The sequence below is a fragment of the Mastigoproctus giganteus genome, chromosome 13 (genome assembly GCF_048544385.1).
Source record: "Mastigoproctus giganteus isolate SK-2022 chromosome 13, ASM4854438v1, whole genome shotgun sequence".
Taxonomy (NCBI): domain Eukaryota; kingdom Metazoa; phylum Arthropoda; class Arachnida; order Uropygi; family Thelyphonidae; genus Mastigoproctus; species Mastigoproctus giganteus.
In genome coordinates this window covers 17535321-17562784 of record NC_143587.1, presented here as the reverse complement: position 1 = coordinate 17562784, position 27464 = coordinate 17535321, and the positions used below count along the sequence as shown (strand labels likewise).

The 27464-nt window shown below is 37.7% G+C and overlaps 1 protein-coding gene across 1 annotated transcript in view; it reads left to right on the top strand.

Annotated features, from left to right (window-relative positions):
• The first annotated feature begins 1273 nt into the window (after positions 1-1273).
• Positions 1274-27464, top strand: part of LOC150075815 (outer dynein arm-docking complex subunit 2-like) — an 85492-nt gene continuing 59301 nt past the window's right edge. Inside the window, exons 1-4 of the mRNA XM_090387193.1 lie at positions 1274-1302; positions 13091-13230; positions 19344-19495; positions 21205-21347. Coding sequence (XP_090243319.1) covers positions 1297-1302; positions 13091-13230; positions 19344-19495; positions 21205-21347 — 441 coding nt within the window. The 5' untranslated portion in view covers positions 1274-1296. The remainder of the gene's footprint in view (positions 1303-13090; positions 13231-19343; positions 19496-21204; positions 21348-27464) is intronic.

The window sequence follows — 27464 nt, the reverse complement described above, 5'->3', positions numbered from 1 at the left end:
ATGCTCTCATAATTATGGCTAAAGATTTACGTGACTAAAATTGTCTGAAATTTAAGTTGCAAAGGTTCTTACCAGTTGTTGTTGTTGTAATAGGGTTTAGGAGCATCAGCGACTAAGACCATATTGTTTGGTGTATGTTGTCTGTAAATTGAGTGTGTTCTCTGGTCGATTTTCTGTATACTGGACGAAAAGGCCTAGTTTTCGGGAGGAAAACCAAGCTACCCTCTCGTGAGACCTACTAACTCAGTCACGTTGCGAAAAAGGTCCATAAAAATTCCTCACGTCATTGACGAGACTTAAACTGAAGTATTTTCCACCCGGTGTGGTGAGGACAGCGATTTTACAAACTGTGCTACCCACGAGCGCTTCTCTCTTTTCAATTTGAAGTGTGTCTCGCAATTGCTAAGATTGGATCTTAGCACTTCCGAGGAACCCTTCAAATTGAAAGCTCGAGGCTATTTTCACTTATGAATTTCATTTTGATTACTGTCATAATGTCCTGAAATAATGCCAAGGCCTCTCGTTCTAAAACTGCTAGTCCCAATTTTTATTTTTTTTAGTTTTCGTTGTATAGTACTGGGAGGGTTGCTAAGCTGTCTTTTTTGAAGTACAGTATTACAGAGAAAGGGAAGCGGTTCAAAAAGTTTCGCATTGGTAAATTTCTGTAAAGCTCCCTATTCAAAAAACAGAATTGTAAGGTCTCAAGGTCCCTAAATTTTTCCTTCACCTTTGCTCTCTGAATGTTCTTAATTACTAAATTACAAGTAGTGCATTTATTAATTTTTGAAATAGTTATGTACTTACTGATTAAGAAATACAGGCAGTTCCTTATCGATTCCTCTATTTTTGGATATTAAGCCCTTTCCTCTTTCATTTTGTTGGAGAATTTTCTGTTGCCATAGCTTGATCATAGCAACAGAAAAGGTCCTAGGTTAATCGGAAAGAAAGTTATCACAGCCGTGACTGTTCGATTCGCTGAAATGCGTCTAAAAAAGTACAGGAGGTATAATGGAAGAAGAAGTGCAATTTATGATCAATTCCTTTTAATTGTAACGCATGAGAAGTGACTCATGCCATGGTAGCGGACACCCAGTCCCCACCTTCCTTAACCTTCTCCACATTATATTCTTTCAGCGTCCTTAGCAACAGAAACGTGGTTTCCACTTTATTGCGCGTGAAGTTTTCAAAGGTGCTTTTTGAGTTCCTAATCGTAATTTTTTGGTGAAAAATTTGACGTTCTGCATAAATAAACCAAAGTAAATGATTTCTTTGAATGATGGAAATAATAACCAAGTAATGGAGGTAAGTGTCAATTCTGATATTTTATGATACTTAGGTGAACTAAAGGATATGCTAACCAGTTTCAGTTCTGTTACTTTTTTATTTGCAAACTTTCTTTAAGGAACAGTGCAGTATATAATAAAGGGAAATTATTTAAAATAATAATTAGAAAAAGCAAACAAAAATTTGTCTGCGTGAAGTTATTCGATGGTAATGTGACATTAGGAGATCCTTCTGAGCCAGAAATACAGTAAATGAAACAGAGAGCTAAATAAATATAAGAAATGTTGCTGAATCTTATCACATTTTTGAATTAATTAATGTATGGATGAAACATTATATAAATTATTAAGGTTGAAAATCAATGAATTGTCTTTATTAATTCATAGAAGTGTCCGAAGGTATTTAAAACATTGAGTAAATATTTGCAAGTGTCATCCTTTCAAAATTTTTAAATGAGATAATTGAGAAATATTTTAGCCATTTATATTTAACTTGCTGGTTTTTTTTTAGCTGTTTTGCATAAAAGTTTAACTCGCCATCAATAAAAGTATTTTTTTTTTTCTGATCCTTGATATTACAAATTCAAGAAATCTCCACTGACTAGGATCAAAATGAACCTCATTGGCGTCTGAGATTAGTCTGTAAGTGCCTGAGTTAAACGAAAATAATTAATTGATTGAAATATTATGCATATTATCATCAGGTACTATTCCAAGATTTTCTGAAAGAGCAGGAGCGAGCTAAAGTATTTTTCTGGACAGTTATTGAGCTTTAATCATGTAGCAGTAAAAAACAAACAAAAAAACTGCATTGTGTCTAATGTAAGGGGGGGGGGAGATATTGACCATTTAGCCTTGCCTGTGGCTGCCACAATATAATCAGCTTAAAAAAAAAAAAAAGACAACATGAAATAAAATAGGTTCAGATTCCAATATTGCTGAGTTAAAATATATATTGCCCATAAAGGGGGGGGGGGTATTCAAAACACTGATCTGGATATCATTTAACCCCAGGGGCTCTCACATCTGGTGAGTATGGGTTTGGCACACCCAGGGTCCTAAGCTGGATATCATCATTCTTCTCTTTCTTGGTGATTCCCTTCTACTTCTGACTCTCTCTCTCTCTCTCTCAGGGTAACCCAAATTTTTTTTGGCTGGTGCAGCATAAGCCTCAGGCTTCCTTGCACCATATGGCTGATAATAATAATAATTATGAGGAAGCACATACTCTTCATGATCCAAGTAGATGGAATTGGCATTTTCCCCATGTCTCTTTTCCTATGCTGCTGCTCTCGTTGGCATATTATAGGTCCTAATTTCTAGTTTATCATAAAATAATTAATCTTCATATATCAGAATGAGCAAACCTTTATTTTAGAAGAAATGAAGCAACTAAATTTTGCTTATAAAACTGCTGGTTTAGACCAGTTTGTATTTATGTTCTCTGACAGGAGAATTCAACCCCAGGGTGCAATGGATGCACAGCACCCATAAAAAGTCCAAACCCCTCCCCTTTTTTTTAGAGGTACAAGCAGTGACAAAATTTTACTGGCACCCTATCAGCAAATACCTTTGAAATGCCTCTGCCCCCTGGTTCTTGTGATGGCTCACCTATGGGAAAGAATACACTACTTTCATTTATTTTACTCACCTGCTCTGTGGTCTTGTATACTCAGGCAGATCTCTTCCCCTTAGGTATCCAGTTTACATTCTCAGCACCGTCTAAGTCCCCTCATCTTTTGCGCTTGTTATTATTCTAGAGCTCTTCTCTGGACCTCTTTGACAAGTTTGGTGCATTTATGACCAATCCAGTTAAAAAAGATATATTAAAGTCTGAAAGCTTCCAGGCCTAAATACAATATTCCAGATGCAGTCTCATAATAGACATATACAGGATTATTCATATCCTGTATAACTGATTAATTGTGTATACCAAGATAATTATGGCAACAGAACACATGTCATTATTGGATACAGAGTGAGATATTTTTAAACGAGTGGCCAGAGTCAGTTTAATCTATTATTAGTACAGTGGGTAATATGGTTTTTCCTGAGAACTTGTTCATTTTGGATCATTAACTTACATGCAATGTCAAGAAACATTCAGTAATAAATATTCAAAATGGCTTATAACAAATAGAAATTAGACTGAAAACCATTTAGAACTATGTTCATGCCATTAAAATGTTCATGCACTTAAAAAGTTTAAAAAAAATTAGAATTTATTTAATTTTTTAATTATCACATTCCACACTTAACAGATTAAAGGCGAGTAGTGTAAAAACAATATGCTTGTACTGTAAAATTTTTAGTCGGATTTTTTTGTTTGCATTACTTAAGGTTTTTGACATTAAGTCTTAGATAATTATTAGAACTTTAAATTTTACTAAATATTTGAATATTGAGATGGTGAGAACACCTTGCCTGCATGCCAAGCTGATATGCATATTTAAGCTGTTCTTAAAAAAAAAAAAAAAAAATTTTCAATTTGCAACTAGCTTTCATATATTGTTCCATAAAGTTATCTTTGTAATGAATGCCTATTTTTTCTTTGCAAAATTCATCTACTTTCTCAATCTGTTCTCAAAAAAAAAAAGTTTAAAAAGTGGGTCTTTCCTCTGTTGTTTTTCTAATTAACCTAATAGCACTTTCCCAAAAAGCCATAAGTGCATGGGAATTATTTTAGTATTAGTATTGTTGGTAAAATCAAATGATGCAAGGAAGCAAACTTATACAGTAACAGCAAAACAAAAAAACTCCACACGTCATATGTGCATCTCTTCCAATAATTTTTGTAATACTTAAATTTTTTTGCTACCACTTCCAGAACATGAGATATAGAAGTTTGTTTTAACAATCAGTTGCTTTCTGACTGAAAACAAATTTTTTGCACACCTTTCCAGCAATCATCTTCTTTCAGTTTAAAATTGTCCCCTTATGTGTATCATCTGAGAAAGAGTAAGAATGCCATCAGCATTTAGTTAACCCAATCCTTTTATGGCCATAAACACTTTAATCAGGTTGCCTCACAGATATCTATTTTGCATTCCTGATTAATCATGTTGCACCTCTGTACTAGTTCTAACAGATCCACATCCTTCCCAAAATGAGGCTTTCAAATTATACGCAGTATTCAAGATAAGCCTAATCACTGCCTTACTATGGGATAATCACCTCCTTATTGATCATTGATCATTGGCAGAATCCCATGAGCTGGCCTAGTAGCTTGTGTGCACTGCTTACCGAACTTCATGTCAGACTCTACAATTACTCGGTCTTTTTTCATTCAACACCAACTTGAGTGTGGATCACCCAGTTTGTTTGTTATTCCAGGTTACCCATATGCAGTACATTGTACTTATCAATGCTAAACCTTAACTGCCACCTCAGCCTATCTGCCTAATTTTCTATAGGTCTTGTTGCAGTAGCATACTGTGATTCCTGTTATTAACCATTCTGCCAACCTTCATATTACCTACAAACTTAAACATTAAACTTGATATGTCTTCATCAGTATTGTTAATAACTACAGTATTTAAAACACTAAGGGACCCACCACTGAACCCTGAGAGGCTCCACTAATAATATTAGTCTAAGAAGAGCAGTAGCTATTAATAATCATTCTGTCCTCTGCCATGAAACCATCCCTTTATCCACAGCAATAACCTCCCACAGTGCCACACTGCTCCAATTTTTGTCTTTCGTGCCGAACAGTGTGAAGAACTTTATTGAAATCGAAGTGTGATGTCAATTTTTTTTTGCATCCAATTCATATTACTGTATCATAGTAGCTAATAAGATTGGGCAGACAAAACTTTTTTTTTTTTTTTTTGGCTGATGCTGCATAAGCTTGCTTTCTTGCATCATGTGCCTCTACTAATGCTAATGCTAAGATCTCTCTCTTAACAAATCCATCGTGTTGCAGTATAACTCCTTTCCATTAAGCTGATCCTGCATTATTTCTTTGACCACTGACTCCATTATTTTTCTTGGAAACAGAAGTTAAGAAGCTTATAGATCTGTAATTACAATGTACACTGCTTGTTGTGGTCATTTTGGGACACAGCTTTTTGGATAACAATAGCCAAAGAAACAAGAATGCAAGCTGATCAGCATTGTTTATTGATAGAAAGCAGAAATGTGTACATAAAAAGGTGGAGGCGAATAGAAATACAACATTAAAATTGAGCAATATAAAATAATTTAATTTGACTCTCCACTATGGATCACCCAGTTTGTTGCTTTAGTTTAATGCTTTACTATACCCAGTTTAATTGAGGAAGGACGGATGTCGGATAGATGTGCGGAAATTCGCCTTTAGCCAGCGGGTAGTTGGTTTGTGGAATAGACTTCCATCGCTTGTTGTTGAAGTTGATAGCCTAAACAAATTTAAGGCTCAGCTGGACAGGTATTTCGAACGAATTGAGGGGTGAAATGGGAGTAGTGGTTGTTTTTTTTTTTCTTTTTTTTTGGCTGATGCTGAATAAGCTTGCTTTCTTGCATCATATGCCTCTACTAATGCTAATGCTAATGCTAATGCTTTTTGCACCCAGTTTAATGCTTTACTATAAAATGGTCAGATTGGTAGGAGTAGAGATACTTTCTTTCATGGAGTGAGTAATGACATTGACAAACTGTACAAAGTGGGGTATTACATAACCACTTCCACTGCATATGCATAAACTGCAATAAGGCAAAAAAACTGATGACATAAACTGTAGTGTGATTACAATAAATGTTGTTTTTCCTCTGTTTTGGTATATGTCTGATTGAGACTTCATAGTTGCAGTAAGCAGTGTGCGCTGTACTCACTTCCCCCTCTTTGATTGCCCTCTGTGAGTAGCAGAGACACTTGCATATCTCCATTCTGTATGAACCTTCGCTGAACCAAGGATGCTCTTGGTTCTAATTATGACCAAAGGTCTGCATACCTCTTTTGCTGCTTCTTTTAATATAATTTGATAGATTTTGATAATTTGATCCTATCAGCCAGGTGTCTCATTTACTTTTAGCTCCAACAGTTTCTCCTCCACATCTTTTCAGTTATCACAAAATCGTTTAGCTTCCAGTTTTCACTTTTCATGTTTCCATCCCTAAAAAACTTCTCTAAGTGTGAATGTAGATGGAAAGTGATTATTCAGTTTCTGAAACCTGAACAGGATCATTAGTTATGTTGTTCATATCTAGTAGACCAATATGGTTCATCCCTTTCCTTCTAGTGTTAATGCAGGCAAAGAATTCTTTGCTACTTTTCTTTGCATCCTATAGCTAAGAATGCAAAGAAATCTGCCTTTGCTTGCCTAACTACCTTAGTGACTTGTTTGCATACTAGTTTATACTTATTGTAGGTTTCTGTGTGCTGTGCTAATTTTTAATCATCCCATGAATTTTTATTCTCTGCCACTAGTCTCATCTCTTCATCCATTCTGTTTAAACTTTAACCCTATCCATTGGAGTTTTTTTTTATAGATACTGTATAAAAACTTGTTGAAAGGTGTTATAATTGCATTTATATTAACAGAGTGGTTTAGATCACGAAAAAACTAAAAATAAGTGAATAAATCATTAAAAAATAGGTCAAGATGATTTTTATATGATTAACAATGAATTAATTCTTAACTTATAAGCAGATGGATGACTTTTATAATGAATCTCAAAATACTTTAATGCAAGAGACTAATGGATATGGAAGAACTTCAGAATTAGCAATAAAAATATTCAGCTGATAAAAATTGCTTTAAGTTTTATGTTAAGATTTATTATGATCTCACTCTCTGCATTATTGTTTCAATCCCATAATAATTCTTTTATGTTTTATCAATTTATCTTTATGCAGCTTGACTATATTTTATTTTTTTATAAACAGGATACATGATAGAAACCTGAAACCATGTGATAGAGGATATCTTCAAGTTTTAATTAAAGGTGTTTAATGTGGGCACCTTTAGTTATTCTGCCGCTGTCTTACCTATAATTCAGTTCGTCCCACATTCAATACAACGTATCCCTGTCAACACAGCAGCTTCACAAATGCATTATTTTAAGTTCCACAGTGGTTCCTGACATAGGTGAAACATACACTGGTCCCATGTGAATCCCAGAGAGTAAAATTCAAAGGAATCAGATGAAGGATCATGAAGGGACAACAAAATCAGTCCTTCCCTTCCAATCCAGTTCACAGGAAACACTGGGTTCAGGTATGCACAAAGTTCTTTGTGATAATTTGGCTGAACTCTTATCTTGATGGAGAATGGCCATCATTATCATTCTGCAGTTGTTGCATAAGAAAATTAGCGTTAGCATTAGCATTAGTAGAGGCATTTGATGCAAGAAAGCAAGCTTATGCAGCATCAGCCAAAAAAAAAAAAAAAAGAAAAAAAAGAAAAACCCACTTCCACTTCACCCCTCTGTTCGTTCAAAATACCTGTCCAGCTGAGCCTTAAACTTATTTAGGCTATCAACCTCCACCACAAGGGATGGAAGTCTGTTCCACCAACCAACCACCCGCTGGCTAAAGGCAAATTTCCGCCCGTCTATCCTACATCTGTCTTTCCTCAATTTGAATTTATGCCCTCTCAGGTGATTTTTCTGAGCTAGAGGAAGAATCCCATCAGCATTGAGCATGCTTAAACCATTCAAGGCTTTATACACCTCTATCAGATCACCTCGCTGGTGCCTAGTCTCCAGACACTGTAATTTGCAAAACTTAAGCCTTTCTTCGTCAGAGCACCCCTTTGTTCCATTCACTAATCTCGTTGCCCTTCTCTGTACTCGTTCCAGCAGCTCTACATCCTTCTTGAAATGAGGCCTCCAGACCTGTATACAGTACTCTAGGTGTGGCCTGACCATTGCCTTATACAATGGAATAATCACCTCCTTATCCCTGCTGGAAAAATTCCTGTATATCATTGACAATACTCCATGAGCTACTCTTGCAGCCCGTCTGCACTGCTCAGAGAACTTCATATCTGCCTGCACAACCACCCCCAAGTCCCTTTCATTCTCTACCACTGTCAGTGTAGTACCACAGAGTTGATACGTTGCTCTGGGGTTGCTGTTTCCCATGTGTAATACTTTACATTTATCAATGTTAAACTTCATTTGCCACCTCTCAGCCCATCTGCTCAACCTTTCCAGATCCTGTTGCAGCAGCATAGTGTCAGTAGTGTCCTTGACAACCCTGCCAACCTTTGTATCGTCTGCAAACTTGGACATTAAGCTTGATATACCATCATCAATATCATTTATAAATACAGAAAACAATAATGGACCCAACACTGAGCCCTGAGGGACTCCACTAATAACATTAGTCCACGATGAGCAGTGTCCATTGATTACCACTCTCTGTCTTCTCCCCCTCAACCACCCCTTTATCCATAGCAGCAATTTGCCTCCAATGTCACACTGCTCCAATTTGTGTAGCAGTCTTCCATGTGCAACAGTATCAAAAGCCTTTCTAAGATCCAAGTATATAATATCAAAGTTATTCCCTGCATCCAGTTCTTTTGTGACTGCATCATAGTATCCAATCAAGTTGGTCAGGCAAGACTTCCCCTTAACAAAACCATGCTGTGTCTGAGCTATAACTGAAGTCTTGTCTAAATGATCCTGCAGTGCTTCTTTAACCAGTGCCTCCATTAATTTTCCTGGAACAGAAGTTAAGCTCACAGGTCTATAATTACTTGTGTCAGCCTTTGATCCTCCTTTGTGAATTGGGGTCACATTTGCACATTTCCAGTCTATGGGTACCTCCCCTGAGTCCAAGGAAGCTCTCATAATTATGGCTAAGGGTTTGCTTACTTCCTTTGCTGCCTCCTTTAATATAACTGGATAGATCCCATCCACCCTGGGTGCCTTTCTTGTGTTTATCTTCAACAGTTTCTCCTCCACTTTACTCCCAGTTATTTCAAGATTCTGTAGCTTACTGCTAGAGTTGAATACACCTCTGGCATTCCCCTTGCTGAATAACTCCTCATGTGTGAATGTCGATGCAAAATATTCATTTAGTTTGTTAGCTACCTGAGCAGGATCATCAACAGTTGACCCATCAATATCAAGTGGACCAATCTGATTCATCCCCTTCCTTCTAGAGTTTACATAAGTAAAGAACTCTTTGCTGTTTTTCTTTGCATCCCTTGCCAAGGATTTCTCGTAATCTGCCTTCGCCTGCCTAACCTCCTTTGTAACTTGGTTGCATATCAACTTGTATCTATCATAGGCTTCTGTGTCATGTGTTAATTTGTAAGTATCCCATGCATTTTTCTTCTCTGCCATATGCCTCATTAGTTCATCTGACATCCATTTAGGCCTAAACCTTGAACAATATTTCTTAGTTGGTATGTAAAGCCTAGTAGCTTCCAAGATAAGTTCTTTGAATGCTTCCCATTTTGAATTTGCTGTTGGTAACATCATCAGTTGGTCCCACTGTATAGAATTTAAATACTGTCTCAGTCCATCGTAGTCGCCTTTACGGAAGCAATAACCCTTCCCTTTACCCCTAATGGTAGTTACCTCTTTGAGTAAATCCCACTTCAGCACACTGTGATCACTGCCACCTAGTGGTTCATTTATCTGCAGATTCTTAATGCATGAAGAATCACTGCTGATAATCAAATCAAGAGTATTACTCCCTCTAGTTGCCTCCCGAACATGCTGATGTAGAAAACAATCATCCAATAAATCCACAAAAGCCCTGCTAGTGCGTGAGTAACCAGCCCCCAAATTCCAGTCAATATCTGGGAAATTAAAATCTCCCATTATAAGACTCTCTGATTTACTGGCCCACTCTATTTCCCTGTACAGTTCCTTATTATACTCATCAGAGTCATTAGGCCTATAGCACACTCCTACTCTCAATTTTGATCTCCCAATGCTTATGTCACACCAAACTGACTCAACACTGCACTGTCCAGCGATGTCGACTGGCTTCACTTCCTTGGTTTTTATGTGTTTCTTAACTAATAGCATAACCCCTCCCCCCTTCCTATCCTGTCTATCCTTTCTGTAGACATTGTACTCCCCAAATTGCAGTTCTGCATCCCTTATATCTGTGTGACACCACGTCTCTGATATCCCAACAATATCTGCCTTTGATGTTTTGAGCAATACCTCAAATTCATCAAATTTATTTACTAAACTCCTAGCATTGGTGTACACACAAGTATACCTGCACCTGTTTCTATTCTTAGCTACCCTAACACAACCCATGTGTTTACTTGTACCGCAATGGCTCCCAGCAGTCTCTGAAATACCATGCATCTTGTTTTTCAGGCTTCTGCTCATTCTAATAGAAGCAGTGCAAGAATCTCTTTCACCTCGATAGCATCGGCAGTGTTAGGTGGATCGGAAAACTGCTAGCTTGGGGGGAGACAAAGACCAATAGATTGACAGTAGCCACTGGCAGAGGTGAAAGAGATTCTTGCACTGCTTCTATTAGAATGAGCAGAAGCCTGAAAAACAAGATGCATGGTATTTCAGAGACTGCTGGGAGCCATTGCGGTACAAGTAAACACATGGGTTGTGTTAGGGTAGCTAAGAATAGAAACAGGTGCAGGTATACTTGTGTGTACACCAATGCTAGGAGTTTAGTTCTGTAATACGTCCAGATACACGATGCCTGTGACAGAGAAAAGAAGATTAAATGTCCACACACATTGCATGGCATGTTCTTGAGGTTGGTAAATTCTGCCTTGGCTACAGTTTTATGATTATGCTGCCATCTACTGAAGCATGCACATTTTATAGTTAGTGAATAAAAACTTGAAGATATGAAAAGTTGTAATGAATGGAACTGGTGTACTGGGGTCCATGGTTATGAAAAATATATACAACGATAACCCGGTTTAATATAATACAATAAAATATACGATGGCAGAAGCTTTCAAGACTGATGCATCTCTTTTTCAACTGATAATATGATTTGAATACAACGGATAGTGCAATGAGTTGAGAGTGAGGCACGTTATTCATTTCCTATTGTTGTTGCATGGATTTGCGCTGTTTTTTACTCCAGCGTTTATCCAGCGTTAAAATGGTTGTCTCTAGGATGGGGTGCAGACGTGTGCCTTTGCAGCGGTTTATGGCCTTTGGATTGTTTAATATATTAAGTGACTCTAGCCATAGCCTTTGGATTGTTTAATATATTAAGTGACTCTAGCCATAGGCGGTGGTGAAAGTGTCTTGAGTGGTCTACTATTTCGAAGTCACGTTTGGGATCAAGATCATGGTTGGTGGCCCAAAAATGTTCAGCGACTGCGGATTGGTCAGTTTCGGCAAGCTGGATTGCTCTGTCATGCTCTGTAAGACGATCTTGAAGACGTCTTGATGTCTCTCCTATGGAGCAGTTGTCACAGTCTCTACAGGTGATGTGATATATTACATTGCTGCGTAAGAGAGGTGTGACAGGGGTCTTCACACTGGAGACAAGTGAACATAGGTTCCTGCAGGGTAACTGTAACCATTTGATGTTGTAATTTCTAAGAATTTTTGAGATCTGTCCTGACACGCCTGGATAATAGGAAATGTAGGCGGATGTTATACTGTCTTGGTTCGGTGGTCTTGGGTGGGATATGAGTTCTTGTGCCTGTAATAGGCACCTGTTTAGCACACGGGATGGATAACCACATTTGGTTAGGTCCACCTTCCCACGGGAAATCTTGTTATGTCTAATTGCATCAGTGCTGGAATGGCTCCAAGCCCTGGAGAATAGGGTGCAGGTAGTGCTGTTGAGATGACTGGGTGCGTGGCTGGATCTGTAGTTAGCTAAGAAGGCAACTGAAGTTTAACCTTGACAAATGCAAAGTACTGCATATGGGTAGAAGTAACCCCAGAGAAACGTACCAACTGTGTGGTACTACACAGGTGGTAGAAAATGAAAAAGACCTGGGAGTAATTGTGCAGTCAGATGTGAAGTTTTCTGAGCAATGCAGACAGGCTGCCAGGGCAGGTCATGGGGTTTTGTCAATAATATATAGGAATTTTGCTAGCAGGGAATAGGAGGTGATTGTCCCTCTGTATAAGGCAATGGTCAGGCCACGCCTTGAGTACTGCATACAGGTCTTCTGGAGGCCTCATTTTAGGAAGGATGTAGATTTCCTTGAGCATGTACAGAGAAGGGCAACAAGATTGGTGAGGGGAATGAAGGGATCCTCTTACCAAGAGAGGCTTTAGCTCTGCAAATTGCAGTGGCTGGAGACTAGGCACCTGTACGGTGATCTGATTGAGGTGTATAATGCCTTGAATGGGTTGAGCATGCTGAATTCTGATGGGATCCTTCCACTTCTTCAGATTACGAACCTAAGGGGGCATAAATTCAAATTAAGAAAAGACAGACGTAAAATAGATATGCAGAAATTTGCCTTTAGCCAGCGGGTGGTTAATTGCTGAAACAAACTTCCATCTGTCATTGTGGAAGTTGATAGGTTAAATATATTTAAGGAGGAGCTGGACAGGCATTTGGAGGGAATGGTGTGTTTTTTTTTTTTTTTTTTTTTGGCTGATGCTGCATAAGCTCATACACTTGCTTTCTTGCATCACATGCCACTACTACTACCTGGAATTGGTTTAAGGTTTGTATCGTGTATTTTTTTTATTTTATTTCAACATATATACAGGGTATCCACAATTCACATAATAATGTTTTAAATTTGTGAAGGACATTTGTGGACATCTTGTATTATATTTTTTAGATAACCTTCTGTTTATTTTTGGGTTGGTATTATTGTGCTGCAAAATTTTGAATATGGATAATTCCCAACCATGAGGCATTTTTCAAGATATCATATTTCTTTGATTTTACCCATCCATAGGTTAATTCAGCAACTAAAAAAGAGATAAAGAAATCTTCTGGTGATAAGAAAAAAACAAGCAAAAAATCAAAAGGAAAATCTAAAACCAGAAAGAAAAGTGGGTCTGGAAAGAGAAAATCTAGCAAGTCTCATGGAAAAGGGTATGCAATGCATAATCATATTTATTTCTGCATATTTAAAAATTAACTGATATTAATGTGGAAATTTATCAGGGTAATTTTATAATTTTACTAATTTCACTAATTTAGATTTTTTTTTTTTTTTTCAAGAAGAATGTTGATATTTGTGTTGAATGCTTTATAATTTTAAAACTGTACAATTCCTTTAATCAGTTTAGCATATTTTTAGTATCCCATGTCTAAGTAATTTTAATAATAAAGTTAGGCAGTTATTGTTTCAGTTTGTTTTATATTAACAAAACCAGTTTTGATTATGTTTGTTCATGTCCTTGGGCCTTGACAGTAGTGTAGCTACCCCTTTTTGGGCCCAAAGGCAAAGAACATGTTCGGGCCCCTGCTTAATTAATGAAAATTGCAAAAACAGGAGACAGCCAAAGATGCTGGGCCTGGAGGCAAATACATGGTAGTCATGCCACTGGGCCTTGATATTTTATATTTAAAGTAATAAATTTATATATCATTTGAAAATTCTCCACCAGTAATCAGGTTTATGATATTAACTAAATATAGTGAGTTAATTTTTAAATATGAAATTAAAAATGTGATTGAATTCACACATAGGCATTTTATTTATTTAATTGTTTCTGTCTATTCCTTGATTCTTTTCACAGAAAAATTAAACAAGTTGATATAAATGAGAAATATACATATAAAACATGTCACTAGGAAGGAAAGTAGTGATTAAATAAACTAACTACTGAATGTTAAACTGAGATAACGTTATATTTGATCTTTATAAGCAACCTCCACAGTATTCTGCAATTCATTTGGATCACAAATATCACAGCCAAGTCAATCACAATATGTGACAACCTCATGGTAAAGTAAAATAACTCCTTTGCATATGTGTTGTAGGAATATACTAAATGTGTAATCATAGTACTAACTCTTAACATTTATAAAATGCATTTTTCAATATCTTTGAATGCAACAAACTTCTTAAAAACATTTATTACCAAATTAAATCATCATTCACTATAATGCCTAAGATCCTTACCTCAGGGTAGGCCTTTATTACCAAATTAAAGATATGAGTAAATATTATTGCTCAGTTAAAATATAGGAACAGTAAATTTACAAGTATGTTTTAAGAGGAACTTAGACCTCCAAGGAAAATCTATGGCAAAAATATTGTCTATTCAAAGTGGAAAGCCTTCAAAGAACTTATCTTGGAAGTTAAGGATCTGGGTATATTCTTACCATGTGTTTGCCCTATCCAAAAATTTCATTACTTCATACAGCAGGCCCCCCCCACTTTTTCTTACTACTGAATACACCATGAATTGTCAAACTAATAGAGCAAACTTATCTGCGAAAAGATCTAAGCCTCCTAAACACTTCCTAGTTCATTTCACAAATATATGTGGTCTCAGTTCTACTCTCAGTGATGTCCATTTCCACTTACAGTTTGCCAAACTGTATGTACTTTTTCTGACGGAATCTCAGTTATTGGTTGATTCAACCACTGTTCATCTCAGTTGCCCAAATTATTATATTATATACCTATTATATATATATATACCTATTATATTATTATGTTATATTATATTTATTATATACCACCTCAAAGGTGGTACTTGTGCATATATCTGTTCAGATATTCCCTGTCAGAGACTTGGTAATTTGGAATCTCCTCTTTTCGATATTCTCTGGCTTAAAATCTACCTCATTCTGTCCAATTCATTTGTTGTCTCTATCATTCTCCCAACTTCACTAATCACTTGGAACTCTTTGACTTCCACTCTTTGCAACTTGACTTTCTTCAGTCCAACTTTCCTAACAGTGAGATAATTTTCCTTGATGATTTTGATGTTTACAACTCCAGCAGACTTCTGTTTTCTAGTCACACCCAGCTGGTTGTGATGCTGAGACTTTGCAGTTACTAATGACCTGCACAGATTGTTCATTTACCTACCAGAATACCAGACAATCCTAACCATACAGCCAATACCATTGATCTTTTTCTCACAAACAACCCTTCTAAGCACATGGTCGAAGTGAGTGGTCCATTGGGCACCTCACATCACAACTTGGTCTCTTCTCCAATGGAGCCTTTATCTCATGGCTATTCCTAACCTTGTGTTGTTTGGCATTAGAAGAATGCAGAATGGGATGACCTGCAAGATTTCTTTTCCTTGCTTTGTCAACGTTTGCTCAGATCGTGTCACTGAAATTATTCTTGAAGGAATGGAATCCTTTATTCCACACTCCACCTTAAAATCTTGTCCTCTATCTAAACCTTGGTTTTCCAATAAATGTGCTAAGGCTATTTACAAGAAAAGAATGTTGTAATTGTCTTGTTTCCAATTCTTCAGTTTCATTTTCTGCCTACACCAGAGCTCGCAGCATCTGTAAAGCAATTATTAATCAGTCCAAACTAGATTTTGAACAGGCTAAGAGTAGAAAACTATCTTCTTGCCCTAATGGTAGCCGAGCATTCTGGTTTCTTGCCAAGGCTATTGGCCGCAACTTTCGCTCATTTCTGCTTCCACCTCTATCAAAACCAAATGGTTTTATTGTCACTTCAGCTAAGGATAAAGCTGACCTGCTAGCATCCCATTTTTCTTCCAACTCATGTATTAAGGATCTTGGTAAAACACCTCCCACCATTTCCAGCACACTCTATTCAATGCCTCCTGTGGTCTTCCGTCAAAAGGATGTCAGAAAGATTTTGACCAATGTTGATGCTAAGAAAGCTCCAGGTCCTGATGGTATTTCTCCATTTGTTCTTAATACCTGAACTCCAGAATTTACTCCTGTTTTTTACTGCCTTTTTTCACTTTCTTAATCCAAAGGTGTTTTTCCTTCTGCTTGGAAATTTGCTCATATCCAGCCAGTTCCTAAAAAGGGTGACAAATCCCTCCCATCCAATTATCATCCCATTGCAATTACTTCTACTCTTTCTAAAGTAATGGAGAAATCAATTAACCGCCAACTGTTAAACTACCGAAACCTTCCGTCTGATCAACGATCGCCATTATGGATTCCGTCAGTGTCGATCCACTGGTGATATTCTGGCTTATGTTACCCATTTATGAACTAATTCAATGGAAAGGTTCAGTGAAACACAAGTAGTTGGCCGACTGGGCTAGCTGGGTGGGTAAAGTGCCTGCCTGGCAACCCAAAGGTCACAGGTTCAAATCCCGCCTCGGGCTTGGATCAAAGTACTGAAAAAACCTTGGGAGGTGCATTATGGCCACAGAAGCCAATGCGCCAACAATTACCCAAAAAAAAAAAAAAAAAAAAAAACAAGTAGTTGGTCTTGACATCTCAAAGGCTTTCAATCGTGTTTGGCATAAAGGTCTTCTACACAAGCTTCCAGTTTTCTCTCTGACCGCTCACTGGCTTCTAGATTCCATTCAGAAGAGGGCAGTTAGGTTAATCAATGACTCATCTCTAACAGAATCTCTCCACTCTCTGTCTCACAGACGTTCTGTTTCTGCTGCATTCCTTTTCTACAGATACTTCCATGGGCACTGTTCTTCTGAATTGGCTTCTATAATTCCTGCTCTCTCTTTCAAAACAGTGTGAACACTTGCTGCCACCAGCCAACATTCATTTGCTATCCAACTTCAAACTCACAGAACCAACTTTTCATCTTCCTCATTTATTCATTCAACTGCCGTTTTCTGGAACAACCTTCCTTCATACGTATTTTCTGAAAATTACAGTCTACAGAAGTTCAAGTCTAATATCAACAAATACCTTATTTTGTCTTCTCTACCTCCAACCCATGCTCGGTACTAAGTACTATAGGTTCTAATATCTGTTGTGTTCGGGATTTTCATTAAAAAAAAAAAAGGTAACACTTCCCATTTCACTTGTCCATCCCCGCTTACAGTTTCTCTAATTATTCCTTGAATTCATTCAAACTACCTACCTCTACAATATCAGATGGGAGTTTGTTCCAACAATCAAACACCTTCTGGCTGAAGGCAAATTTATGCACATATGACCTGCAACCATCCTTCCTCAATTTTAATTTATGCCTCCTCATCAATTTAGTATGAGCAAGTGGAAGAATTTCAGCAGCATTGAGCTTACTCAATCCATTCAAGGCCCTAAACATTTCAAGCAGATCTTCTTGCAGTGCACAGTCTCCAGAATTTGTAGTTTGCAAGACTGAAACCTTTCCTAATTTAAAGCACCCTTTTGCTCCCCTCATCAATCTTATTGCTCTTCTCAGCATCTGTTCTAGCAGATCTACATTCTTCCTAAAATGAGGCATTCAGATCTATATACTCAAGGTGTGGTTTTGCCATTGCCTTATACAATGGAATGATCACCTTCTTATCCCTCCTGGCAAAATTCCTGTATATCATTACAAAACCCTATGAGCCATCCTGGCAGCTTACCTGTACTGCTCAGAGACTTTCATATCTGACTACCCAATTACCACCAAGTCTTTTTTATTCTCCACTGCTCTGACTGTGGTAACATGCAGCTGGTACATTAATCTGGGATTATTGCTCCCCATATGAAGTCCCTTGCATTTGTCAGTATTAAACTTCAATTTTCACTTTCATCCCAGCTGCCTCATTTGTCTAGATCTTGTTACCCTGATTACTGTGATTATCTAGCCTTCTAACCTTTACAAACTTAACATCTGCAAACTTAGATGTTAAGCCTTATATGTCTTCATCAATATCATTGGGGACTCGGCTAATAACATTAGTCCAAGAAGAACAGTGCCCATTGATAACCACTATCTGTTTTCTCCCACTCAACCATCCCTTTATCCCTAGCAGCAACTTGTCCTTAATGTGTCATAGTATCCAATCAGACCGGTCAGATAAAATTGCTCCTTAACAAATCCATGCTCTGACTGCAGTATAACTGCATTCCTGTATAGATGATCCTGCATCACTTCTTTAACTAATGACTCCATTATTTTCCCTGGGACAGGAGTCAAACTAACAGGTTTATAAGTACTCATGTCACCCTTTGATCCATTTTTGTGAAGTGGGAATATATTTGCACATCTCCAGTCCATGTGGACCTCCCCCTGAGTCTAGGGATGCTCTCATAACATTGGCTGATGGGTTTCTTGACTCTTTTGCTGTCTCCTTTAATATAACTGGATAGATCCAATCTACCTCAGTGCCTTGTTTTACATTTAGCTTTAACAACTGCTCTTCCACTTTCCTCTTAGTTATCACAAAATAATTCAGCTCCTGACTCACTTCTGGCATCCCCATCTTTAAAAAAATTCCTTATGTGTAATTGTAGATGCAATACATCCATTCAGTTTGTTAGCAGCCTGAGCAGGATCATCAACAATTCATTCATTCATCTAGTGGATCAATGTGATTCAGCCACTTCCTTCTATTGTTTACATAAATAAAGAAGTCTTTGCTTCTTTTCTGTGCATTCTTAACTAGAGACATGTAATCTGCCTTAGCTGTGTTCTAAGGCCCATTTTTAGAATGAGAAACTCAGGAATGTTCCTGGGGACAATACTGTTCCTAGAGTTATGTCCAACTGCATGTTATGAACAAATAACTCCCTTGCCTTTATATACTTAGTATTCAACTTCAAAATTTTAGTGGAATTAAAAGGCCACTTAGAAATTTTATATCTTAAATAAAAGTGGGAGAAACTAGGTCACTCCTATGGCTGCTCTCATCTTTGCCACCATGTGTTTATCACACAATATTTGCCTGGCTGGAGGGAGGACACATTGAGCAAGGTGATATTATAAAGCTAACATCATCATCATACTTATTCTTTGAGATTATGTTAAATAGTAAGTGTACATTTCATCTCCTACCAGAAATTCCTTTAGAATATAGAGGATCCTATATACATTGTACCTTTTCATCTGCTGACAAAGACACTATGCAAATTCTGGAAAGAATTTATATTAAAGGATTTTTGTAGGATAACCTATAGAATCCTTACTGGTTGACTCTTCAGGCACAAATTCTTTTTTTTTCTCTTGTAGGATAAATATTATATAGTGGTGCATTATTTTCAGCATAGCAATAAATATTAAAAGGTTACTTATTAGCTTCATTTTTATAAGGTCACTGTAGTAATTTTGTTATAATTTAATGCTTTACTTTTTGATAAAGTGCACCCAATGGAGATACTGAAGAAGAAGAGGAATCTACTTCCAGTGGAGAGGATGAAGAAGATCCAAGTGCTTTCCAGGAGCAAATGGATTACACAAATTTACCATCAGAATATTGGCAAATACAGAAGCTAGTAAAATATCTGAAGGTAGGTTTAAATTAATTATAGAAACAGTGGCCTTCCCTTTCCAGCGAGACATCTCTGTAGCCAGGTGGGCAGGAGTAGCAGTGCATAGTACATGCTTCTTGATTAGACTGGGGTTCGAGCCCATGCCCACCAAATACGGAGGATGCAGAAAGGTCAGGGAATGACCACCGCATATCCCTCCGGAGCAATATGGCCTTAGTTGCTAATGCTCCTAAAAAAAAAACAAATAACCCCTTCCAGCTAATGATAAAAAATATATGTATACTTAAATCAATTTTTTTTTTAATTTGGCTTAATGATTTTTTAAAATTTGGTGTAAACTAATAAAGTTTTATAAATTAAAATTTATATATATTACATGTATTTTATACCTTAGCACCTAGCATGTATTTATATACATTTTTAGCATAAATAATTTAGACATGGTCATTAAAATATTTAATATTCTATAATATCAAAGTATAATCAACTTGAAAATTAAATTAAACCATTTATTTTTAAATACTCCTTTTTAAGTCCATTAATTTAAAAGTAGTTTAGAAAGCTAAAAGAAATAAATTGGTAGTAAAGAAGCCCCAAAAGGAATCTGCATTTAACTTTTTGTTTTTCTGAGTTAAAGCTTTTAGTCATTTAATCACTTCTTCACAATTAACAGAATCGAATTTTTTTATAAGCATGATAAAAGAAACAAAATTTATCTAAATAAGTAATATTTATATTTGTAATATTTCCTATCACAAGTGATGTCAATGTGATTGGATGCTTGATTAAAATATATGAAAACATTCTGAGTGCTGCTTTATGGAAGTTGACTGATGACATCATGACAATATTGCATTCTAACAGCATGAAATAAACTGCAGATGTGATGCTGCAGATCTCATGCTGAGATCTGTTGTCAGTGTTGCATTAATTATCCTCAGGTCTTTCTCATTTTCCACTACCCTGAGTGTTATACTACACGGTTGGTACTTTACTGTGTTGTAAGTGCAAGGACTGTCTGTATTCTGTGCTCATTGTCTGCTTTAAAGCAATATTATTTACTACACTGCAACATGTTGACATGGCATGCACAATAGAGTAATTTTGCAATTCCATGCTCCTGGTGGTTTGGCTTGTTGCTGGGTAGCCTGCAAACCCAGCATGTAGACATATGCTTACCAATATTTCCATGTGCATACAGAAGTCCAGGCATAATTTGCAATCCAGTAGCTCAATGAATGCCTTATTTGCACATTTTGTTGCATCTTTTGTTACAATATGAGTACAGATTTATTTCGATTATAACAGCTTTATTAATGTAGTTTAGTTTTAAATTTAAAAAAAAATTACCTAATTATAGGTAATGAATTCTTGAAATAATAAACTGTCAAAAATCATAACACAAGTTGCAACCATTCCCTTTCTTATACTGCAAGCATCCCTGGCTAATGCGTGTGCTCTTTGCTGTTACTAATTTAAATGAATAGGTGACATTTGACATTACAGTCTAATACAGTTCACATATTTCGAGAAAATTGTGTAGACACCTACATGAACCTATATTTTTCTGTACGTATTTTATGTGCTTACTTATGTGGTCATATATGTGTAAAAGTGTATGTGAAGTATTGTACTTGTATGTCTGCGCACTTCTCTTTCTTTATGTACTTTATGTTTGCACTTCATAATTGAAATTTTCTGTTTTTTTCTTTGCTTTTCAACTAAAGGTAGGAAATCCAACTGCCACTGTATTGGCACTGTGTGCTCTTCAGGACTGCAAACTTAAGGAAAGAACAAGCCAGTTAGCCATAAAAGATACTGGAGGTTTGGAAATATTACTCAACTTGTTAGAAACAGAGGATTTGAGGTGTCAGGTGACATGCATACTAGTGCTATATGATACTCATGCTATTAATATTTGTTAACTAAATTCCAAATGCCTTTGATTCTTTGTTTAAAAAAAATAAAAAATTGCAAAATTAAAATATGACTGACTCAATGTACCATGCATGCTTCATAATATAGCAATGTATAAACGTTTGTATGTATATCTCTGGTATTACTTACAATCCAGAAAGTGCTGTAGTTAAGTATTATAACTCAGCATGGTCCTCTAAAAATATTTTATGAATAATTCTTGCTGATTGCTTACTTTAATATAGATAGAATTTCATACAATACACTTATTTTCCTTTGTGTAACTAGGTTTTTTGCAACTATGACTTAATAATATCAGAAGAGCGCCTTTGCTTTTCATTAATTGATTTAATAGACAAAACACATGTATGTTTGAATTGGCGGCGCCTCTGTAGCCAGGTGGGCAGGAGCAGCAGAGCATCGCACACGCTTCTTGATTAGACCGGGGTTCGAGCACGTACCCACCAAATACGGAGGATGTGGAAAGGTCAGGGAATGACCACCGCATTCCCCGGAGCAATATGGCTTTAGTTGCTAATGTTCCTAAAAAAAAACCAAATAACAAATAGTTTGAATTGGCAAATCTGCATACACTGAGTTTCTTTATTAGGTATGCCTACTTGATAGCAAATAGGAACCCCTTTGGCCTCCAGAACAACCTGGATTTGATGCGATATTGTGGTGTGTCTCTTTTTGGCATCTTAGCATTAGAAGAGGCATATGATGCAAGAAAGCAGGCTTATGCAGCATCAGCCAAAAAAAAAAAAAAACCACTTCCATTTCACCCCTCCGTTCATTCGAAATACCTGTCCAGCTGAGCCTTCAATTTGTTTAGGCTATCCACTTCCACAACAAGGGATGTAAGTCTGTTCCGCCAACCAACTACCCGCTGGCTAAAGGCAAATTTCCGCACATCTATCCTACATCTGTCTTTCCTCAATCTGAATTTATGCCCTCTCAGGTGATTATTCTGAGCAAGAGGAAGAATCCCATCGGCATTGAGCATGCTCAAACCATTCAAAGCATTATACACCTCTATCAGATCACCTCACCGGTGCCTAGTCTCCAGACACTGTAATTTGCAAAACTTAAGCCTTTCTTCGTAAGAGCAACCCTTTGTTCCATTGACTAATCTTGGTGCCCTTCTCTGTACTCGTTCCAGCAGCTCTACATCCTTTTTGAAATGAGGCCTCCAGACCTGTATACAGTACTCAAGGTGTGGCCTGACCATTGCCTTATACAAGGGAATAATCACGTCCTTATCCTTGCTAGAAAAATTCCTGTACATCATTGACAAGACACCATGAGCTACTCTTGCAGCCCATCTGCACTGCTCAGAGAACTTCATATCTGCCTGCACAATTACCCCCAGGTCCTTTTCATTCTCTACCGTTGTCAGTGTAGTACCACAGAGTTGATACGTTGCTCTGGGGTTGCTGTTTCCCATATGTAGTGCTTTACATTTGTCAATGTTAAACTTCATTTGCCACCTCTCAGCCCATCTGCTCAACCTTTCCAGATCCTGTTGCAGCAGCATAGCAACAGTAGTGTCCTTAACAACCCTGCCAACCTTTGTATCGTCTGCAGACTTGGACATTAAGCTTGATATACCATCTTCAATATCATTTATAAATACAGAAAACAATAATGGACCCAACACCGAACCCTGAGGGACTCCACTAATTACATTAGTCCACGATGAGCAGTGTCCATTGATTACCACTCTGTCTTCTCCCCTTTAACCATCCCTTTATCCATAGCAGGAATTTGCCTCCAGTGCCACACTGCTCCAATTTGTGCAGCAGTCTTCCATGTGCAACAGTATCAAAAGCCTTTCTAAGATCCAGATATATAATGTCAAAATTATTCCCTGCATCCAGTTCTTTTGTGACTGCATCATAGTATCCAATCAAATTGGTCAGGCAAGACTTTCCCTTAACAAAACCATGCTGTGTGTGAGCTATACCTGAAGTCTTGTCTAGATGATCCTTCAGTGCTTCTTTAACCAATGCCTACGTTAATTTTCCTGGAACAGAAGTTAAACTCACGGGTCTATAATTACTAGTGTCAGCCTTTGATCCTCCTTTGTGAATTGGGGTCACATTTCCACATTTCCTGTCTATGGGTACCTGCCCTGAGTCCAAATAAGCTCTCATAATTATGGCTAGGGGTTTGCTTACTTCCTTTGCTGCCTCCTTTAATATAACTGGATAGATCCCATCCACCCCGGGTGCCTTTTTTATGTTTATCCTCAACAATTTCTCCTCCACTTTCCTCTCAGTTATTACAAAATCATCTAGCTCACTGCCAGAGTTTACTTCACCTCTGGCATTCCCTTTCCTGAATAACTCCTCATGTGTGAATGTAGATGCAAAATACTCGTTTAGTTTGTTAGCCACCTGAGCAGGATTCTCAACTGTTGAACTCTCAATATGCAGTGGACCAATCTGATTCATCCCTTTCCTTCTAGAGTTTACATAGGTAAAGAACTCTTTGCTATTTTTCTTTGCATCCTTTGCCAAGGATTTCTCATAAACTGCCTTTGCCTGCCTAATCTTCTTTGTGACTTGGTTACAGACCAGCTTATATCTATCATAGGCTTCCATGTCACCCATTAATTTATATGTATCCCATGCATTTTTCTTCTCTGCCATATGTCTCATTAGTTCATCTGACATCCATTTAGGCCTAAACCTTGAACATTATTTCTTAGTTGGTATGTAAAGCCTAGTAGCTTCCAAGAGAAGTTCTTTGAATGCTTCCCATTTTGAATTTGGTGTTCGTAACATCATCAGTTGGTCCCACTGTATAGAATTTAAATACTGTCTCAGACCATCATAATCGCCTTTACGAAAGCAAAAACCCTTCCCTTTACCCCTGATGGTAGTTACCTCTTTGAGTAAATCCCACTTCAGCACATTGGGATCACTGCCACATAGTGGTTCCTTTATCTGCAGATTCTTAATGCATGAAGAATCACTACTGATAATCAGATCAAGAGTATTAATCCCTCTTGTTGCCTCCTGAACATGCTGATGTAGAAAATAATCATCCAATAAATCCACAAAAAGCCTTGCTAGTGTTGTGAGTGACCAACCCACAAATTCCAGTCAATATCTGGGAAATTAAAATCCCTCATTATAAGACTCTCTGATTTACTGGCCCACTCTACTTCCCTGTACAGTTTCTTATTATACTCATCAGAGTCATTAGGCCTATAGCACACTCCTACTCTCGGTTTTGATCTCCCAATGCTTATGTCACACCAAACTGACTCGACACTGCACTGTCCAGGCGCCTCCGTAGCCAGGTGGGAAGGAGCAGCAGTGCGTAGCACATGCTTCTTGATTAGACCTGGGTTCGAGCCCGTCACCACCAAATACGGAGGATGCGGAAAGGTCAGGGAATGACCACCGCATATCCCGGAGCAATATGGCCTTAGTTGCTAATGCTCCTAAAAACCAAATAACAAATAACAAACAAGCACTGTCCAGCGATGTCGACTGGCTTCACTTCCTTGGATTTTGTGTGTTTCTTAACTAATAGCATAACCCCTCCTCCCTTCCTATCCTGTCTATCCTTTCTGTACACATTGTACTCCCCAAATTCCAGTTCTGCATTCCTTATATCTGTGTGACACCATGTCTCTGATATCCCAACAATATCTGCCTTTGATATTTTGAGCAATATCTCAAATTCATCGAATTTATTTACCAAACTCCTAGTATTGGTGTACATGCAAGTATACATGCACCTGTTCCTATTCTTAGCTATCCTAAAACAACCCATGTGTTTACTTGTACCGCAATGACTTCCAGCAGTCTCTGAAATATCCTGCATCTTTTTTTCCAGGCTGCTGCTCATTTCAATAGAAGCAGTGCAAGAATCACTTTCACCTCTGCCAGTGGCTACTGTTAATCTGTTAGTCGTATCCCACCAAGCCAGTTTTCCGACCCACCTAACACTGCCTCGATAGCATCAGCAAATATTCTTGCACCCTTTCTATTTAAATGTATCCCATCCTTGTAGAAGCAGTCTCTCCTGTTAACAAGTACAGACTGGCTGAAAAAAATTCTACCCCTTGAGCTTTGCACAATCTTTCCAGGGCCGAATCGATCGACAAGGCTCTCATCATATACTCCCTCCTATCGTGTCTGGCCAGAATTGCAGACACTTTCAAATTCAACCTTAATTCACGGCTTTTTTTCTACAGTGACCTGTACTTGTTAAGTAATTCTGCCGGTCTCCTACTCTTAATATCATTGTTGAGGGGTCGAAAAGCATGCCACAGGAAAGCTGGTCCATGTTTGCTCAATTGCTTTCCGCAGTTGTTGCAAATTAGATGGTTCTAATCATCTAAATTAGATGATTGATTTCTACTCTGAAGTGCTTGTGTCACCTCATTCTGCAAATGCCAATTGGATTTCGATCTGGTGACTGGAAAGGTCACAACAGTAGGCTGAATTTACTCTCATTTCCTCAAACCATTTCTGTACACTTCTGGCCTTCTGTTGGAAGAACCCATTCATTCAACAATTTCCAGACAACCTGTGGCATCCAAATGTTGCTCTTACTATTGATCTGATTATCAGTAGTGATTCTTCATGCATTAAGACCCTGCAAACAAAGGAACCACTAGGGGGCAGTGATCACAGTGTGCTGAAGTGCTATTTACTCAAAGAGGTAACTACCTTCAGGGGTAAAGGGAAGGGTTTTGCTTTCGTAAAGCGACTACGGCGGTCCGAGACAGTATTTAAATTCTATACGGTGGGACCAACTGATGATGTTACCAACAGAAAATTCAAAATGGGAAGCATTCAAAGAATTTATCTTGGAAGCTAGTATGCTTTACATTCCAACTAAGAAATATTGTTCAAGGTTTAGGCCTAAATGGATGTCAGAGGAACAAATGAGACATATGGCAGAGAAGAAAAATGCATGGGATACGTATAAATTAATGGGTGACATAAAGCCTATCATAGATATAAGCTGGCTGTAACCAAGTCACAAAGGAGATTAGGCAGGCAAAGGCAGATTATGAGAAATCTTTGGCAAAGGATGCAAAGAAAAACAGCAAAGAGTTCTTTATCTATGTAAACTCTAGAAGGAAAGGAATGAATCAGATTGGTCCACTGGATATTGATTGATCAACTGTTGATGATCCTGCTTATGTGGCTAACAAACTAAATGAGTATTTTGCATCTACATTCACACATGAGGAGTTATTCAGGGAGGGGAATGCCAGAGGTGAATTAAATTCTGGCAATGAGCTAGATGATTTTGTAATAACTGAGAGGAAAGTGGAGGAGAAATTGTTGAAGATAAAAAAAAAAAGGCAGCCAGGGTGGATGGGATCATCCAGTTATATTAAAGGAGGCAGCAAAGGAAGGAAGCAAACCCTTAGCCATAATTATGAGAGCTTCTCTGGATTCAGGGGAGGTACTCATGGACTGGAAATGTGTAAATGTGACCCCAATTCACAAAGGAGGATCAAAGGGCGACATAAGTAATTATAGACCTGTTAGTTTAACTTCTGTTCCAGGAAAATTAACGGAGGCACTGGTTAAAGAAGCAATGCAGGATCATCTAGACAAGACTTCAATTATAGCTCGGACACAGCATGGTTTTTTTAATGGAAAGTCTTGCCTGACCAATTTGATTGGATACTATGATGTGTTCACAAAGGAACTGGATGCAGGGAATAACTTTGATATCATATATATGGATCTTAGAAAGGCTTTTGATACTGTTGCACATGGAAGACTGCTGAACAAATTGGAGCAGTGTGGCATTGGAGGCAAATTGCTGGTATTGATAAAGGGATGTTTGAGTGGGAGAAGACAGAGAGTGGTAATCAATGGACAATGCTCATCGTGGACTAATGTTATTAGTGGAGTCCCTCAGGGTTCAATGTTGAGTCCATTGTTGTTTTCTGTATTTATAAATGATATTGATGATGGTATATCAAGCTTAATGCCCAAGTTTGCATATGATATGAAGGTTGGCAGGGTTGTTAAGGACACTAATGACAGTACTCTGCTGCAACAGGATCTAGAAAAGTTGAGCAGAGGGGC